The sequence below is a fragment of the Neovison vison genome, chromosome 7 (genome assembly GCF_020171115.1).
Source record: "Neovison vison isolate M4711 chromosome 7, ASM_NN_V1, whole genome shotgun sequence".
NCBI lineage: Eukaryota > Metazoa > Chordata > Mammalia > Carnivora > Mustelidae > Neogale > Neogale vison.
Window position 1 is genome coordinate 101,078,331 of NC_058097.1, and position 14,522 is coordinate 101,092,852.

The following is a 14,522-nucleotide window of genomic DNA, read 5'->3' on the forward strand; positions in this document are numbered from 1 at the left end:
GCATTAATTAGGGTTATTTTTAAATGTTTCTTCCAGAAATCTCAGAATGCATCTCTTTACTGTGAATACTTAAAACGACAATAATGTCTGTATATAAAAGTCAGTTCCTTGTTCTTTCTTCCTTTTCTAAAAAAGGCATTGGATTTAGAAACAGCTATGACTGCAGGCAGTGCTTTGGAGAATCTGAAACTCCCGATCAGTGCGCTCCACCAATGTCAGTACACCTAAGAAGCCCTAACTGAAAAGAACACAAGATGTAAAAAGTTGATAAACTGAAAGGTTATAAAACTGGTTTATTGTAAAAGCAATTCAAGAATACCCAGTTAAAATCTTACCCCGACGCTACCCAGTACAACCAAGAAGCAGTTACACACGTTAACATTAGGAACAAGGACACAGAACAAGACAGACCACATCCAGGCTGTGATTCAAATCAGAAAGAAGGAAGGACTGCTACGTGTCCTTCAGGTGAATGGAGGGTGCGGTCAGGGTCCCCAGCACCTCAGGGACACTGTGGGGTGACTGGGCAAGCCAGAGTCTGGGGGACAGGAAGAACCCTGGGTCCCCGCTCCGTGGGCGCACTCAAGTGTTGGAACTCGGAGGAACGAAGGCCTTCAGTGACAGCAAGACGCAAGCCAAGTCTTTACAGGGAAAAAGTGGAGCTTATCAAGTTCTCTGTCAAGGTCCCACAAGTCCTCGCCACCCCTCCCACGTCCCCAGCCGCCCAAGCCTACAGCTACTCTGCGGAGGCTGAAGACACGATCTTCCTGGCCACGCAGGCACCCCCTGCACGCAGCTCCCACCTCTGCACGAGGAAACCAACACCCGCTGGACGGTCCCTACACTCACTCATGCATTCTGGGTACAATTTCATTATTGCTCTTAAAAAAAAAAAAAAAAAAAAGTCAAGGAATCTCCACAGTGGCCATTTCCCCTCAGAGTTAATTCAAGATTTACTCTTTCTGCTGCTTTCCTAACAAGAAGTCTTAGAGTCAATAGTAATGAATGATCGACCTATGAGTCATTATATACAACACAGTCATTTCATTTTTGAGCACTAAAAGTACTTAAGATAGAACTTCTCATTCCCAACTATTGTAGTCCTCTCCACTGAAGGCCCAAAATACTCAGATTTTTGAAATTTAAAAAAAAAAAAAGAAAATCTATCCAAGCTGAGGCTTTTCATAGCAGTTTTAGCCAAGAAAAAAGATCTTCTTATGTCAGTTATAAACCCTTGAAAATAAGGGCTTATTCCAGAAATACTGAAAGACCCTCAATCCCAGAGGCACTCGCTGGTACCACTATGACTCACGGCCGACTAGTCCCTTCATAGCTTATACTGAAGAGTTGATTCCTGCTCATTTTGTTCCTTTAAAAAATACTCTTTGGAAACCATTATTATTCTTCCTGTAGACATACTCTAGTTATATCTCTTCCTGTAAAAATAAAAGTATAATCATGATTATCTCTATTTCTGTGCTAAACTCAACTACCGATATACATTTATTAATCTGATCACCTCACCAGCTAACTCACCGCCTTGGCAGGATCCTATATGCTGTCCAGGGTCGATTCTCACCATGTATAAGTAGGAGCACGTCTGGTTTAAGTAAGAACAATCTTGTAGTATCTCAACACAGTCCTCAATATGTGTGTTACAAGCAAGAACTGAGAGACTAGAACTGACTTCCAAATCTAGGACAAAGGTCAATTTCCAGAGCTAAAGAAAGGTAAACCACATGTAAAGCTTACTTCTGTCATGTACATTATGAACTTACATAGTGATTTCCCATCGAGGCTCAAAATTAGTCCAAGGGAGTGTCAAGGGGAAAATACAGCCTTATCTTGTTTGCTTCTTTCAAATTCATTGGGACAACACCATGTGCCCAGTGAGCACACAGTCCTCTAGACGCTCTCCGTGACAATAGCTCTTTCTAGAACACTAAACTACCGCTAATGTCCGCACACTGCCCCGACAGATTTAACCACCCGTGCGGTACGACCACTACTCACATATTCTAAACGCACACATTCAAAACTACTGTGTTAAAATAACCTGGACAGTAGGGAAACCTTAAAAAAAAAAAAAAAAAAGATACATTCTGCTATCACGCTATCATAAACATTATAAGTGTGTGTGTGGGTATATATAGAGCGGATAATCAAGATTTAAATAAGATGGTAAAAAATCAGGAAATGTAGATTTTAATAGTTGCCCCCCAGCTACAACTACAGAGTTGCTACTATGATAATTTGTCTAGATTCTGGAAAAAAAACAGAAACTAAAACAAAAAACAGAAAAGACACAGCCCAACCAATCAAAACAACAAACCCAGAATAAAACCCAGCAAAACCTATACTAGAGTATGTGTCAATAATTAATACATTTCTACGGAAACTGTCTTATGCCTTATAAGCTCCTAAAATAAAATCAAGGTCACTACGTGACTAATGATAGCACGAGGAGGGAAAAACACTGAAAGTGAAGCGGTCTCCAGCCGTGGTTCCAACGAGCTCATCGAATCAGCACGAAGCACTGAGCACTGGTGAATCGCTCCGGCTCGACTGACCGGTAATTAATGTTTTCCCACCGGCCGAAGGCCACTGGACAGACAACCGCCCGCACAAATGAAATGCTGTGACGTGACGCATCTGACTCCCAAGTCCGCATGTTTGCTCGACATGACGGGCGAACACCTAACTGGGCGCAAGGCATGGCATCCGTCGTCCCTACAGGCTCACTGCCCCCAGCCCCCCAAACAAACAGTAGTTATAATAGCAAAAGAAACCAAAAACTGTTTTTTGATTCTTTAGAGCCAACTATGAAAGAGGTCAGCAATATATCAACAGCAGCAACGGACAAGAAGAGCGAAACAACGGATCGAAGAATCCTGCGGGACGTCTATTCCTCTTCTCCGGCGTGAGCCCGGAGACTGCGACGGGCTCACTGGGGAACCTCTCCTTGGATCCTTCACAGATGTGGCACTCGGTCTACCTGCGGGCTCTACAACCACGTGAGAAAGCTCTCCTTATCGAGCTTGGTGGCGGCGAGCACGGACTCCATGTCGCTGAGGATGTCAGAGCTCAGGGCCTCCTGCAGGCTGGGCATCAACTCCTCCCCTTCCATGCTCATCCCGTCGCCCTCCAGCGTGCCAAGGTCCACATTTGTCCCCGGAAGGGCTTCTAGGTAGTCTGGGAAACGGCTCTGCTGGGGGGGCACGGTGCTTTGGTTGATAGTGTCGCCTGGTGGGGACAGAGGAAAGAGAATAAGGTCCCTTTTGAAAGCTACCATCAGAGCTCTACTGTGAGAGCATTTGGAAATGCAGAGAGAAAAGCTCTCCCCACTGACCTCCTGAGCCAACGCCCAGAGTTTACTTCAGGCTGAACAATCTGCAGAAGACACAGTGATGCCAAAGGTGACTTTTGCTTCAACATTTATTCAGACCCTGAAGCAACGGCACAAGGCGCTTATTACTAGATACTTGGCACTAAGGGGGCTCGTGAAAGAAATGAACGTCCCGCGACACTTTCCTTCCCGCAAGGACACTGCCCAAGAGCACCAGTGCGGACCCTCCACCCCTGCCCCATGCTGAGATCAAACATCAGCAGAGCTACACACCCTCTTCCCTTGACAACACCCTGGGGACCACTAACGTCAAGACGCGGATGAAAGCTGCATCCCAGCCGCAGAACAAGCCTCCCTGAGGTCTGGGACTAGACGCCCTCGCTAGCCCTCCTCCCAGAGTCCCCTGTGAGCCTGACGGGACATGCTTCTGCACACGATAGTACCACACTCCTTCAAGCTTCATCCGACAAACCTGTGAGAGCCACAGCGGTTTAGAGAACAGAGCCACGGGGGGACAGGAGCCAAGACAGTGTGTGGGGAAGAGCCAGGTGTGCAGGGGCACCTGCAGGGGCGGGAAGATCTAGGGGCGCGAAGAGGAGGGGCCGCTGAACACTCGAGCAAGCAGCAAAGCCCTGAGCCGGAGGAGCACGAGCAGAGACAACGCAGCCCGCGCTCCGAGAAGCCGTGGGCCAGAGAGCTGGCCAGCCAGGGCTCAGCGGGCGAGCCCCAAGGAGCTGTTCCGAGTCCCCTGCCCTCCTGAGCCAACACCCACACTGGGCCAGAAAGCTCAGGGGAGAGGTCCGCAGACACCGAACCCACACAGGTCCGTGACCACAACCGTGAGTGAGGGCCAGCCTGCAGGGTCCTGAGTGCTGTGGGAAGTCGCGTCGTCAGTGCTGTTCGAAGGGAGCAATGCTGCCCACATTTAAAATCTGCGAAAACACGGTCACTGCAAGCTACATATATAGAAACAAAGCAGGCTTGATCGGAATGAACTTTACGGAGTCGTGACGGGTTTTCTTCCCAACAAGCTTGGCTCCCGGACACGGCGACCATGGCTGTGTCACTGAAGGCAGCCCACCAAGACCAGCTGAGGACCCCCGCTGCCCACCTGTGTCCATCTCGTCAACGCTGTTCAAGAAGTCGTCCGGGGTCCGAGGCACGCTGTAGCTGCTCATGCTCAGCCCGCTGTCTGTGCTCTCCTCCCTCGAGTGATAGGTGCCACTGCAAAACAGGAGCGTCAAAGACCAGCATCTTCTAGGGTTCCCAGGTCACAGTGGACAGCTCAGTGCACACCACAAGCACCCACCCCCTTCGCCAGGACTCAGACCTGGCCCTCGGCAGGGAGAGGAGGGCAGCCTGAAGGGGCCCCGATCTCCCCTCCGGTGCTGGCTCTGGTGGCAAGAGAAGAAAAATGACAGGCTGGCAGCCTTCCCAGTGGACAGAAAGTTCTCCGTGTGGGCATTCTCTCTGTGATGCCGTTTGAAGCTGGGGGCGCCACGCGGCCCACGCATTTCAGGATCTTGATTTCCCAGTGGTGCTCCACAGGCCGGGGGCGGGTGGGGTGGGGGAGCACGGGCAGAGTTCAAGCCAAGGAACAATCAATCCCAATCAAAAAACCAGAAGTCCCAGGGGCGCCTGGGGGGCTCAGTGGGGTAAGCCGCAGCCTTAGGCTCAGGTCATGATCTCAGGGTCCTGGGATTGAGCCCCGCGTCGGGCTCTCTGTTCAGCAGGGAACCTGCTTCCCTTCATTTCTTTCTCTGCCTGCCTCTCTGCCTACTTGTGATCTTTGTCAAATAAATAAATAAAATCTAAAAAAACAAAAACAAAAAACAAACCACAAGTCCTTTCTGGATCAGGCCCTAAGGGAGGAGTCGCTGCCCATGAGTAAGAAGTCCCCTGGGGTGCTTGGGTGGCTCAGTCAGTTAAGCGGCAAGTCGTGATGCTGGGGTCCTGAGATTGAGCCCCGTGATGAAGGTTGAAACCTCAATGGCCCAGCTTCTCCCCTAATGACCTGAATGAGTGGCTGTGCCCCCCCCCCCCACGGTTGCACTGGAACCCTACATACTCTCGGACTTCTGCCAGATTTGGCAAGAGCTGGAAGCTTCACAATGACCCAGGAAAACACGAATGTGCCCCTAGGGCCACTTGGACACAACAGTGCTGCTTCGGAGGCCTCGGGATGTGGTCTGTCTTCATCCTGTCAGGGCCCTGAGATGGGACAGGGCCTGGCTGCCACTCCCGCCACGCAGCGCAGGGCTTGCCCCGGCCACGGGAGAACCTGGTGTGGAGCTCTGTCCACACCACGGGATGAGCACAGGGGCCACTTCCCGGTCTACTCAACCCACAGACACGCGGGACTGGAACCAGCCCAGACTCTGGGGACAGACGCAACAACTACAAAAACCTGTATTTGATGGCTTCTGAGAGACGCGTACCGTCGAGGAGAGGCTAACGCGTACATTCACGAATCGCACCCAAGCGGTGTGCGAGCAAAGTGCTCTCAGAACCTAGGGGGGAGCTGGGAAGAGGCTGGTACAAGGGGACACTGGACCTGATGATGAGGGCTCCCAGGGTAACGGGGCGGGGGGTGCTGCAGCAGGGCTGAAAGCCAGCTTGGTGACAAGTGGGGTAACAAGTGTGTTCTGTATGAACTCTGTATGTAACTACTGTGTTCGTGTATGATCTCAGTAGCAGGCAACGGGGAAACTGTCAAGAGTTTCTTCTTCTTCTTTTTAAAAAAAGTTTATTTATTTCACAGACAGAGATCACAAGCAGGCAGAGAGGCAGGCGGGGGGGGGGGGAGCAGGCTCCCCACTGAGCAGAGAGCCCGATGCGGGGCTCGATCCGAGGACTCTGAGATCACGACCTGAGCCGAAGGCAGAGGCTTATAACCCACTGAGCCACCCAGGCGCCCCTCTTCAAGAGTTTCTGACAAACATTCAAGCAGATAAAGGTGTCAGACTGGGGTAACGACACAGTGGCCAGAAGTCCCCCCTTAGAGTAACAGTGCCGACGAACTGATAGCCTATGATCTTTGCCAGAAAACAGAAGCTCCAGCGACAGCCCAGCGTGCCTCAAACGTTCTCAGGAAGAATCTTCACACGTGACTACCAGAGGGTCCACCCACTTATCTACGCTGTCCGATTCTACCCCTGGACCCACACAGGCCCTCGGATGGACACTAGAATTAGATTATCTGAAATGCTCCTTGTTGGGGAAGAAAAAGTTGCGTGGCTCTGACCTTTCCTAACTAACCTCAGTTTGACTTCAGAACTATAACCTTGTGCACATACACTCAAACTCTGGCAGAACTTTAAACTGTATGTGTCAAAAGAGCAAATATGAACTTAAAATACATTTTAGACGGCCTTCAAAATCAAACCTAAGAACCGAGGCCACCAGCCCCAATCCTGTCACAGCAAATGATTGGGGGCATCTGGGTGGCTCAGTCATTAAATGCTTGCCTTTGGCTTGGGTCATGATCCCAGGGTCCTGGGACTGAGCCCTGTATGGGGCTCCCTGCTCAGTGGGAAGTCTGCTTCTCCCTCTGCCCCTGCCCCAGCTATGCTCACTACATCTCTGTCAAATGAAAAAATAAGATCTTAAAAAAAAAAAAAAAGAAAGAAAACACTGATCAAACGATGGAAATTCTATTGTACTAAAAGTTTTGGCAGGATAAGAGAAATTTTTTTTTAAAAGATATTATTTATTTGACAGACGGAGAACACAAGTAGGCAGAGGTAGGCAGAGAGAGAGGAAGGGAAGCAGGCTCCCCACTGAGCAGAGAGCCCGATGTGGGGCTGGATCCCAGGACCCTGAGATCATGACCTGAGCCGAAGGCAGAGGCTTTAACCCACTGAGCCACCCAGGCGCCCCAGAAATTTCATTTTCTGAATTATGAAGTTTTCAATTCACTTGGTGAGAAATTTAAGTGTAGCATAGTAACGTTCTTAAACCAAAGTGCCTTTAAATGTTTTTTAAAATTCCACTGCTTAAAACTGGTTTTAAAAAACCTAAAAGGACAAAGACAAGAAAGTATTTGCTCCATATTTTAAAGACTGAAACTCCACCAATATTTTACAACCTAAAAAGATGAACCGTCGTCCAACCTTAGTTTTAAGTGTTTTCCAGGGAAGGGCCGTCAGCCCACAGCCTCCAGCCCAGCTCTGCACCGGACAGCACGACCTCGCTCTGCTCAAACGAGAGGTCTGTGTGAACTTGCTGAAAGGCATCTGCAAGCAGATCATGCCCGTGGCGGGGGTGTTTCGGAAGGAGGCGCGGCCTTCCATCTCATGGCCTTGAGCAACAGCCCTTGAGATGGGGAGGCTGTGGGCCGCTGCCCGGTGGGGAGGGGAGGGGTGCCCGGATGCTGGCCTCAGGGAGCTTGAGGATGAACTTCCACGGAAGGCACGCACGCACCCCTTCAGGACTGTGTGATGTGAACTCACCAGAAGCAGACACATGGGTGGGAACGTGTCACACGTCCTACCCCAGGAGCCGACTCTGAAGCACAGGGCTTGGTGGGACTCACCGTTTGTCAAGAAGGTCATTTTCAACATGGGGCGTGGCCCCCACGGCCACCCCCTGGGTGTGCCCAGCACTGAGGGGGCACGCGGGCAACTATGGCCTTTCTCAGACACTGGCCGGGGCAGCTCCCACCCACCTGTTTAGAAAGGGATCCGAGCCACTGGTGGTCATTGTTCTCAGTTCCTGAGACATCCCAGGGGAAGGCACCGGGTTTGGAGTCCCGCCATCCTGCTCCAGTGTTGGTAACTGGCTACGAAGAGCTAATTCCTAGGAAAAACCAACACAAACACAATCAGCCTACCGATAACAAATCCACTGTTCGAGGTACAGAAACAAAACGCCGCTGGCAGTGCAAGGGCACGGGGGCTCAAGCGTCCAGCACCTGCTCAAAGCTAACATGCTACCTGCCCGGAAAGACCACTGCTTCTACCGTCCAGTCACACACATTCGAGGGATCCCAGATCCTTATGAACCCTACAATGCATGACCTGACCTCACGGTGATACTCCTCTTACCTCGCAGACCCTCCCCAACCCATGCCGTGGGGTGGGATGGCAAGTGTGGTCTTTCAGAAAAGAATGCTTCTTAACACTTTATTTCTATTCACCAACCCTCACCTGATCCTGTGTTCAGCGCATGCACTGGAAGCCAAGGCGGAGAACCAACACCAGACACCGACTGGGGCCACCAGCACACCCACCGCTGTACACGGGCTGTCGCATGTCCCCAGCGACCTCCGCTGTCTGCAGCTGCACTCAGAGCCTCTAACGGTCCCTCAGCAGGACTCCACTTGGACTGCCTGGCGAAGCCGGGGGCCCGCTACCGCTTCAGTGCTTCCAGAGGGCCTGCCTTGACCGGGCGTCCAACGGCCATGGCCTCAGCCGCCAGGGTGGCAGGACCTGGAAGCTGGGTCCCCTCCCTCCAACCATCCTGACCCCCTTCCTTGCTACTCTGTCCTCGCTCACCTCCTCTTCTGCCCACGCTCCCGGACTATGCCTGCCGGGACTCTCACCATCCCATGGACCTCCTGTCTGCGGGAGCACAGGCTTCCTATCCCCTGGCTTTTCTGGTTTGACTTAAACGTGGCTTTTTATTGCTCAGGAAACTGGCGGCTACTCACAGAGGCATGCCCGAGGCACATCCACGAGGGAGACAGCCCACCTCTGCGCCCTCACCCCTACTCCAGGAGCTCTGCCTCTGCAGAAACCTCTGCTTTTTACTCAGGTTTATGCCCGCTGAATACACCATCCTTTACGCAGGACTTCTTCCTTTTTTTTTTTTTTAAGATTTTATTTATTTATTTGAGAGAGAGACAGTGAGAGAGAGCATGAGTGAGGAGAAGGGCAGAGAGAGAGGCAGACTCCCCGCGGAGCTGGGAGCCCGATGCGGGACTCGATCCCCGGACTCCAGGATCATGACCTGAGCCGAAGGCAGTTGTCCAACCAACTGAGCCACCCAGGTGTCCCTACGCAGGACTTCTTAATCAGAGGATCGAGACAAAATGCAGAGGGCCCATGAACTTGGGTGATTAAGATTCACCTTCATTCTCAGTAACTTTGTTCTGAAATTCCCTTCAAACACAAATACAGAGGACCAACAGCTGTATTTGCTCTCCCTCTGACTTTCCATCCGTGGTCAGCTTCGTATCCTGTCATAGTTGCAGTATCTGCAGTATCTGGAAATACCACTTACGTTCACGACCACTTCGGTATCATGGTAGCTGTCAGACATGCCGGTAGACATTGTCACCTACACGTTAATTACTAGGTGAAGGGTTCATTCAACGTGACAGCTCCTTTACCTTCTGGGTCCTAGTGACCTTCACCTCCACCCACCAGAACCCCTGACTTGGCCGGCTGAGACCATGGGGCTTCAGTCTAGACAGAGACCCGTGTATGCACAGCCCACCACTCTGGCCACCGTGGCACCAAGCCCACACGACCAGCTGCCACCGACGGTGCTGCGTCCGCACATGGCAACACGGGCGGCTCCAGCAACACTCTGGCACGGGCTCCACGCTGTCCCCCTCAGGAACCTCACACACACCCATCCCACGTTCTGGGACGCTGTTCTCTCCTGCCCGGTTCCCACATGAGCACAGTCCCACTCTGCTGCCCTCTAACCTCAGGGACTCAGTACTGTCTTCTTTCTCCTCCTGGTCTACTGGCTTTTTTTTTTCCCATTAAAAAAACTTTGAGGGGACACCTGGGCAGCTCAGTTGGTGAAGGTCTGCCATCGGCTCAGGTCAGGATCCTAGGGTTCTGAGATGGAGTCCCGCATCAGGGAGCCTGCTTCTCCCTCTCTCTGTGCTCCGCCCCCTGCTTGTGCTCTCTCTCAAATAAATAAAATCTTTTTAAAAAAATTAAATAAAATGCGTTGAGGCAAGAGCAACACAGACGACTGCGTTAGTCCCCACAGGACAACACAAGGACCGGTATCTGTGCATGCTGGGCAGTGACCCCCAAGACCCTCCGTCCATCACCACAGTTAAACAAAATTGTTTTTCTTAGAATGAGGACTTATAGGACTTATTCTCTCAGCAACTTTTAAATTTGCATTTATTATGCATTATTAACTATAGCTAATAATCACAGTTCATTATTAATTACAGCCACCATGCTGTGTGTTACATCACCAGGACTTACTTATTTTGTAATTTGGTCGTCTGAACCTTCTGATCCGGCTCCCGCACGCCCCTAGTCACCCATCTGTCCTCTTTGTCGATGGGCTTGGTTTTTTGTTTTTTAGGTGCCACTTATAAGTGATGTAACATGGTACTTGTCTTTCCGTGACTTATCTGTCTTAGCATAAGGCCCTGAAGGTTCACCCATGTTGTCACAAACGGAAAGACACACACGGCCAGGCACAGCTTCATCCGTTCACACACCGACGGACAAAGGCTGGTAAGTGACCGGCAGCTAAGTGGGCACTGAGGCCACTGCCACATCTCGGTCACTGTAAATAATGATGCAGCCAACAGAGGGGCTGTGCATATCTTTTTGAATTAGTGGTTTTTGTTTTCTTCAAATAACTCCCCAGAGGTGGAACTGCAGGGTCACAGGGTAGCTCTGTATTCAACATGGAGGACTCTCCACACTGCTCTCCAGACGGGGCTGCGCCTCTGCACTCCCAGCAACAGCGCACAAGGGACCCCTCCCTCCGCATCCTGTCGACACCGGTTTCTGTGTCATTTGTTAGCCATTCTGACATGTGTCAGGGAATATCTCGTGGGGTTTTTTCCCAGGGGCGCCTGGGTGGCTCAGTGGGTTAAAGCCTCTGCCTTCAGCTCAGGTCGTGATCTCAGGGTCCTGGGATCGAGCCCCACATCGGGCTCTCTGCTCAGCAGGGAGTCTGCTTCTCCCCACCCCCGGCCTGCTTCTCTGCCTGCTTGTGATCTCTGTCAAATCAATAAAATCTTTAATTTAAAAAAAAAAAAACCTTAAAAATAAAAAGATTTTACATATTAGAGAGAGAGAGCGCGCGCACAAGCAGGGGGAGCAACAGTGGCAGAAGGAGAAGCAGGCTCCCCGCTGAGCAGGGAGCCCGGCACGGTACTCGATCCCAGGACCCCGAGATCATGACCTGAGCCACCTCCTCCAGATCTGGTTATTAGTTCCCTGATGACGAGGAACGCTGAGCGTCTCTGGATGGGCGAGTTCCTGGTCTCTTCCTCCATCCCTAGGAGCCTGACCTCTGAGCGATCATGTGACATACGCATGAGCACCTTTCACGTCCTGAAATACGCACATAACTTTACCTCAACAGAGCAAAATGCCACCTTGAACCAATGTTAGGAAAGTGCTCCCTTCATTTCTATACCGAGACTGCTAAGAAACACTGGCGAAAAATCAGCCACCCACACTGTTATTACAAATCAGTGGTCTCTGGCCTCGAAGGGTGCTCAGTACCACTCCGGGTTTTCTTCTTTCTGTCCTCTGGGCAGTGTTTCTTCTCATCTTCAGGGCTACTGCCCCTCATCTGGCACATGCTCTCAAGCCTGTTCTCACCTCGCTCCCATTTCAGTGAGGACCCGGAGGCGAGCGAGGAGTCTGGTTTTCTGGCTCCTGCCATCCCCTCTTTCTCCCTGCAAAGCTACCTTCAGTCATACCCATCTCTGTAACTTCTCAGAAAACAGGGGTTTCTCCCCTCCTCCAGCTAAAGCCAATGGGCTCTGCAGCGGCTTCTGGGGATTCCCGTCATGCGTCTTCTCTCCATCCGCTCCTGGACCAACCCCACTTCCACGTTCTCCAGCACAGGGTGCGTGCCCTCCCCACGGGCCTGCGGGAGGACCTTCCACACGCACTTCCTGACGAGAACACATCTTTCTTCCTTCCTATTTCAGACTCAGTTCCCCCCCCCCCCCAGGTAACTCTCCGTGAGGATTTTACCAGGCTTGAGCATGTATGGGACACACGCTTAGCACTTATCACACGATACTGTAATTTCTTTCTTTCTTCTCTGTCCCTGAAGGGGACACCAAATGAATGACTGGACAGTTTGGGAGCAAAGAAGAGCGATGCTCGAAGAATTTACGTTGCTATTAGAACATGAGGGCGTAAACAGAACAGCCATGACAACGATCGAAGCCCGGGCTCCAATGAACCAGAGGCTGCAGGTCTCCCGAACTCTGGGAGCGTCTGCAGGCACCGTCCAAGAGCCCCGTTTGTGCCCCACTCCCATCAAAGGCCCCCACCTGTTTCTGCAGAGTGAGCACAGGACAGGACACTGGCTAGTAAGTCATTATTAAAATAACCAATAAGCCGGTTATTATTTTTACAATTTTTTTATAAATTTTTATTTTTCTCTTCTTGATAAAGTTCCCACTTTTTTGAGATTACCTTTTAAAGTTAAAGCTAACTGTCAGGTGCTACTTTGGATTTTGACACTTTGCTTGTTCAAAGCTGCCCAATTTTTACTTGTTGCTATCGTTGGCAAGTGAATTTCTGTCGGCACGCAGTGCAGAACCCACTATCCAGACTCACAAAGGACATTAATTTGGAGATGCCCGAGGACCACAAAGGCCTGGAGACAAACTTCTTACCAAAGCTGTGTCTGAGTCATGACTAAGAGTCATCTAGGGACTCATCTAACATGAGCCTAAAAGGGTCAAGGAGAAAATGTCATTTTACTCCACTGGTGCTAGTGGGAGGCCGTCAGGGTGATCAACCAAACAGGGACCAATCTGGCATGCAAACAAACAGGACGTGAGAAGGCCAATGACACGTCTACACAGGCTGTAGAAACCGTATCAAGGTATGAATACTCAGCTCAGTTTTGAAACTTCTAGTTACACCAAAAAGAACAGGACTGATAGAACCCCCTAAGTGATTTCTGAACAGCTAGGTATAATAACTTATCCACATATTATCCCCAAATGGATACTTCCTTAACACAGCTCAGTACTTGAAGACAAAATTGCTGTACTTAAAGTTGACTTACAGCCCCTCCTCAAGCCATTAATCCTTAATGTCAATATTTTCATCTGTTGTTCATTTAGTTCACTGGGTTCAACAAGGAAGATGGAAAAATTCTGTCGATATTTGGAACCAACCGTCGAAAACGGGAAGGAAACTGTATGCACTGATGCCTTAGTTCCCCTTCTGACTCAGGACTGGGCTCCAACTGCACAGGAAAACAAACCCCCACACTTCCCGCACACGCGCGCGCACCACACAGCGCGGAGACAGAGCTCTAGGCAGGCAGGTGTCAGAGGTGGGACCAGGGCAGTGTCTTCCTCCACGTTCTACCTCATCAGGTCCCACAGGAAAAGGAGCACGGAGTCAGAGGGAGCCCCTGCAGCCACCGTCCAGCTCCCGGGGAGGACATTTCACTGTCAGGAGTCATCAGAACTCCTTGTATCCTTTGCCGAGAACTGAAATGTGAGGGTGGACAGGATTACATAAAATTAAGAATTTTAGAAGAATACTCAAGATTTGCTTCTGAGCTGTATAGACCTTCTACTGGTGACGTTAGAGAGAAATTATTATAATATGCATAAGTATAAAACCAAGTTCCATAATCTGAATTTTTTAACCTAAAAATACATTCCATAGAAATGCTTTCTCTTTTATGCTGCACTTAAAAATAAAGCCTGTAAATATGTATATATACCTATACAGAGTTAAGTCTGCTCTAGTGCGATACAGTAGTTTTAGCAGAACACACTTTGGATGAATATGGACATTACTCTGTAACTGGGTAAATCTGGCACAGCTGCTTCAAAAACAAGCTTGGGATGTAACTGGATCGTCTCTAAAAACGGATTTCAGTGGAAACAGCTCATGTTGAAAGTTATGTCTATCTCTAAGGAGTTTTTTTTACTCTGAACAAATGCCTAAAATTAGAATACTAAGCTAAAAATACAAGTTTGTTAGGCTTCTCTTTTTCCCAAAGGTAGTTAGAATAAATAGTTTGACAGACTTTCAAAAACGGAGAGGCAAGTTATAGGAAATTTGGCCAGAATTTAATCATGCTTCTGTATTTCAAAGGTCAAAAAGTTCTTTTAGAGTATTTGACTTTTTCTAAATGAAGCAAGTATTTTTAGCTCATAGTCTTCTGTAATAATACAAAAATGTGGCAGCTTTTCCCACTGAGCTTGTAAATCTTAGCTAATCTGGGACACATTTGGAGTCATAGCCCTCTGCAC

At 49.9% G+C, this 14,522-nt stretch overlaps 1 protein-coding gene across 3 annotated transcripts in view; it reads right to left on the reverse strand.

Moving 5' to 3' along the window:
- Positions 1 to 268: 268 nt before the first annotated feature.
- Positions 269 to 14,522, reverse strand: part of YAP1 (Yes1 associated transcriptional regulator) — a 110,103-nt gene continuing 95,849 nt past the window's right edge. For all 3 annotated transcript variants that reach the window (XM_044257786.1, XM_044257784.1, XM_044257785.1), the window contains 3 exons: positions 8,013 to 8,143; positions 4,458 to 4,570; positions 269 to 3,243 (listed from right to left, as the gene is read on the reverse strand). In XM_044257786.1, the coding sequence (XP_044113721.1) occupies positions 3,005 to 3,243; positions 4,458 to 4,570; positions 8,013 to 8,143 (483 nt within the window). In that variant the 3' untranslated portion in view covers positions 269 to 3,004. The remainder of the gene's footprint in view (positions 3,244 to 4,457; positions 4,571 to 8,012; positions 8,144 to 14,522) is intronic.